A 3,767-nucleotide genomic window follows, 5' to 3' on the forward strand; every position below is an offset into this window, starting at 1 on the left:
AGAAAGAGCTAGGAGACAAGCGGTCAGAAAGTATTGATAAAGTTCAACAGCTGCTGCCTTTGCCAAAACAGACATGTGATGTCATCACTTGTGAGCCTATGGGTTCCTTGATCGACACAAAGGGAAACAAAATTGCTGGGTTCGACTCTATAGATAAAAAACAGGCAAGAGTAAAGTGTTTGTTTCTCGTGTATATAACTGTGTGTTAATCTTACAAAAACAAAATACAACCTTTTGTCGTCCTGTAAAGCATATAAAGCATTTTAATTTTACAGTTTCCTGTTTTTTAAATGCATATTTTTATCATTTAATGGTTATTGGCATTATAATAAAAGTTAAATCTTTCAAGATCTTTACTTAAAATTGTGCTTGAATTTAAGTGAATTTCTTAAATTCAACAATAGAAAACTAAAAAGCTTAGTGTAAAAAACAAACAAAAGATCAGATGTAATTTTACTTCAGAATTGGAAACAATACGTTTAGATAAGAATTTTTGTTGCTAAAAGTCTTTATGTCATAAAACTATTTTGAGTAAAAATGTTTAAAGTGATGGTACTTTATTTTCATATCAATTAAACAATATTTAATGAACACTTGATTTTATATAAGGTATTAAGCAGGGTTTTCTTATAATACAAGAAGAGTGGTCCATGATTCTTTCAGTGAACGTGAACAACCACAGTTTTCCAAAATCACAGAGATGGAAGACAGAGCGCCTGCCCTCTTAGTAGTAGATAGACAGAGTATGGTGAGGTTTGTGTGTCATGCTGCACAGTGTTAGGGACCCTGAGAATGGAGCCATCACACTCCGATGGCAAGTAAATAGTTGGAGCAGCATCCCCAGGAAAATGGACATGAATCATTTTGAAGGATTAAGAGTTAGCTGGGAGGTAGGGGAAAATGTAGTACAGGCAAAGGGAAGAATTTATGCAAAGACACAAAAAAGGTGGCTCATTGAACTGCAATGCAGCGGTAACTCAGAGTACTTTAGGTGTTTACTGCATTGGTACATTCTGGAGAGAAAGAGCTAGAATCATGGGCAAGTTGAGTTTGTAGTGCTGGTGGGCTCTCTAGTGGTGAGACATGTATAAGCCATTTGGAGATGTGGTCTTGGCACCCAGGAGAGAAGTCTAATCTCAAGACATATTAGGAAGCAGTCAGTATGCAGATGATACTGAGCCTTGGTTCTGGATAAAGCTGCCCATGGAAGAGTGTGTAGGTAAGAGGGCATAGTTATGGAATGCCCGAGTAATTATTTTGGGGTTCATACTGAAGAAAAGTATTTTCAAATTGCTATGCCAGGGAAAGTACCAAGGGACATTACCAATTAATGTTAAAAATAAACTTCTTATTTTCAGAAACAAAATAACATTTTCTCCTCTGAATTCCGTAGAGATAAGCTTGAATTGAAGGAGTTTATTTCTACATGTTGGTCAAGTTAATTCTGTAATAAAATGACTTAACTATGGCTTATTAAGTACATGAAAGGTGCCCACACTGAATCAAGTCCACTCATGTTTGGATTAAAGTTCATTTGAGCCCAATTAGAGGTTGAATGTTTCTTATCCTAAAAACAATAAATGGATTTTAAAGATTTATAACTGACTATAAGTTAGTATAAGATCAACTTTATAGCATTTCTTAGAAATTATTGTTTTGCTAACAAAAGAAAACTACATGAAAAAAATGCCATTGTACAATAAACTGTATCTATGGAGCTCAGTGGTAGAGAGAATCATAGAACTGTGGATTCTAGCCAGCCCCACCAGTGATCTGTGTGACCCTGGACTGATTAGTTAGCCTGTCTGCTCTATGCTAAGTTCTTGCGAAGGCCCACACCCGCCAAAATGTTCTCTGAATCCATGTCCTAAGCAAGCCTGACCCTAATCAGAAAAAGGTCTGAGGGTGTGGTCATAGAGTGTTATTTTGCCACAGGGTCTCCAGGTCTCTACGAAGCAGAAGGTGTCCCCCTGGGATTTGTTTGAGGGTCAGAAGAACCCAGCTCCTCTGTCCTGGGCCTGGTTCGGGACAGTCCGAATAGACCGGAAAGTGATCAAGTATGAGGAGCAGCACCACCTCCTTTTGTACCACACACACCCTATGCCCAAGCCCCGAAGTTACTACCTCGAGCCGCTGCCCCTGCCTCCCGAGGAGGAAGAGGAAGAGCCCACGTCTCCCATTTCTCAGGAACCAGAGAGGAAATCAGCTGAGCTGTCAGATCAGGGAAAAACCACAACTGATGAAGAGAAGAAAACAAAGGGAAGGAAGCGCAAGACAAAATCAAGCTCAAGAGTTGATGTAAGTGCAGGAAGTAGAGGGAACTTCGATGCAAGAGCATCCAGTAGATTTAGTGTCCAACTTATATCCCTAGAAGCACTGCTAAAAGCAGTAAAAACCTTTTTTTTTGGTAAGAATTATCCTAACGAGGCACTGTCACAATGAATAGAATTAGGATCATAGCTTTTGATTTTTCTTCCTCTACTTTTTATAACTGTTTAATTTTAAGCTTCCATTGTGAATCATCCTATATAATAAAACACAAATATGCAAATTGTCCCCTCGGGAGTTTGACCTACTGAGAGTTTGGCCGCTCGCAATGACGTGTGCTGACCACTAGGGGGCGATGTAGAATGAAGGAAGGCCCAGATCGGCCCTGATTGCCAGCCAGGCCTAGGGACCCTACCTGTGCATAAATTCCGTGAACTGGGCCTCTAGTATTTAATATTTCAGTGCCTCATGATTTCTCAGATTTGAAACTTGAATTTTTCAGACCTATAAAACCTCATCCTCTCACATATTTTTCTTATAAGCTGTGTTTAACATAGTTATTGTATTTTCGGCAATTGATAGCTATAGTATATTAAAATAAAATAAAAACACTCTATTTGGTCTTCCCTAGGTAAATCTCCATCTAATATATTGAATAGGATGTTCGCGAGATTTCATATTCACCACTTTACCTTCCTCATCTGTGTATTCTACTTCTCTATCATATTTCCAGACTTTATAAAAGATAACATAAACATGATGCAGTTTCACTTCTTGTTTGCCTACTAGACTTCCCTATCTGTAGCAACATTTTCTTAAAAACAACAGAAACCTATGAGATGGTAATTTAAAATAATTTTATAGAACTTACAGAATTAATATATAAAATATCTTTCCATTTAAAAATACTTGAGAGACAATTTGAGATTATTTTCCTATGAAATTCAAAGGTGTTCTTACTGTGCAGTGGAAAAAATATTCACAATGTAGTGTTTAGACACCATGATTATTTGATGTTATTGTTTACCTTTGTCAAAGCCAAAACATGTCTTTGTCAATTGGATAGTTTGGTGATTATTATTCTAGAAATGATCACTATCACTTTTGGATGTCACTTGAGTGTCAGTGTCATCTTTCATACAGTCTTCCTCCAGTATTCCTTTGTCTTGAAAGGGGTACTTCATAAGGTCCAGACTGCCATCCCCTGAAATCTGGGTTTCCCAGCCTGTCCAGCCACGAGGATGGATTTCTGTTCTTTTTAGCTGCAAAAGACCTAAAACTTATCTCATTCCCCAAGTGAGTCTTGGTCATTTTTTTGCCTCCCACACTACTCCTGAGGCTGCCTCTTCCCGATGGGATGAAGTGCAGGCTGTACTTTTCTGAAATTTTATTTTCCCTTTGTCCTTTAGAGCTAGCCTAGACCTGTGACCCTTAGAGCCTTTTGTCTGCTCTGAGGAAGAGGAAGCCCTATTGGGAGATTGGGGGGTTGGGGGGATGGG

General features: G+C 38.5%; 1 protein-coding gene across 2 annotated transcripts in view; it reads left to right on the forward strand.

Annotated features, from left to right (window-relative positions):
• Positions 1–3,767, forward strand: part of MED12L (mediator complex subunit 12 like) — a 398,615-nt gene that overhangs the window by 342,281 nt on the left and 52,567 nt on the right. For both annotated transcript variants that reach the window (XM_006758962.2, XM_006758963.2), the window contains exons 34-35: positions 3–164; positions 1,936–2,298. In XM_006758962.2, coding sequence (XP_006759025.1) covers positions 3–164; positions 1,936–2,298 — 525 coding nt within the window. The remainder of the gene's footprint in view (positions 1–2; positions 165–1,935; positions 2,299–3,767) is intronic.

This window comes from Myotis davidii, unplaced genomic scaffold (assembly GCF_000327345.1).
Source record: "Myotis davidii unplaced genomic scaffold, ASM32734v1 scaffold316, whole genome shotgun sequence".
In the NCBI taxonomy this organism is placed as follows: Eukaryota; Metazoa; Chordata; class Mammalia; order Chiroptera; family Vespertilionidae; genus Myotis; species Myotis davidii.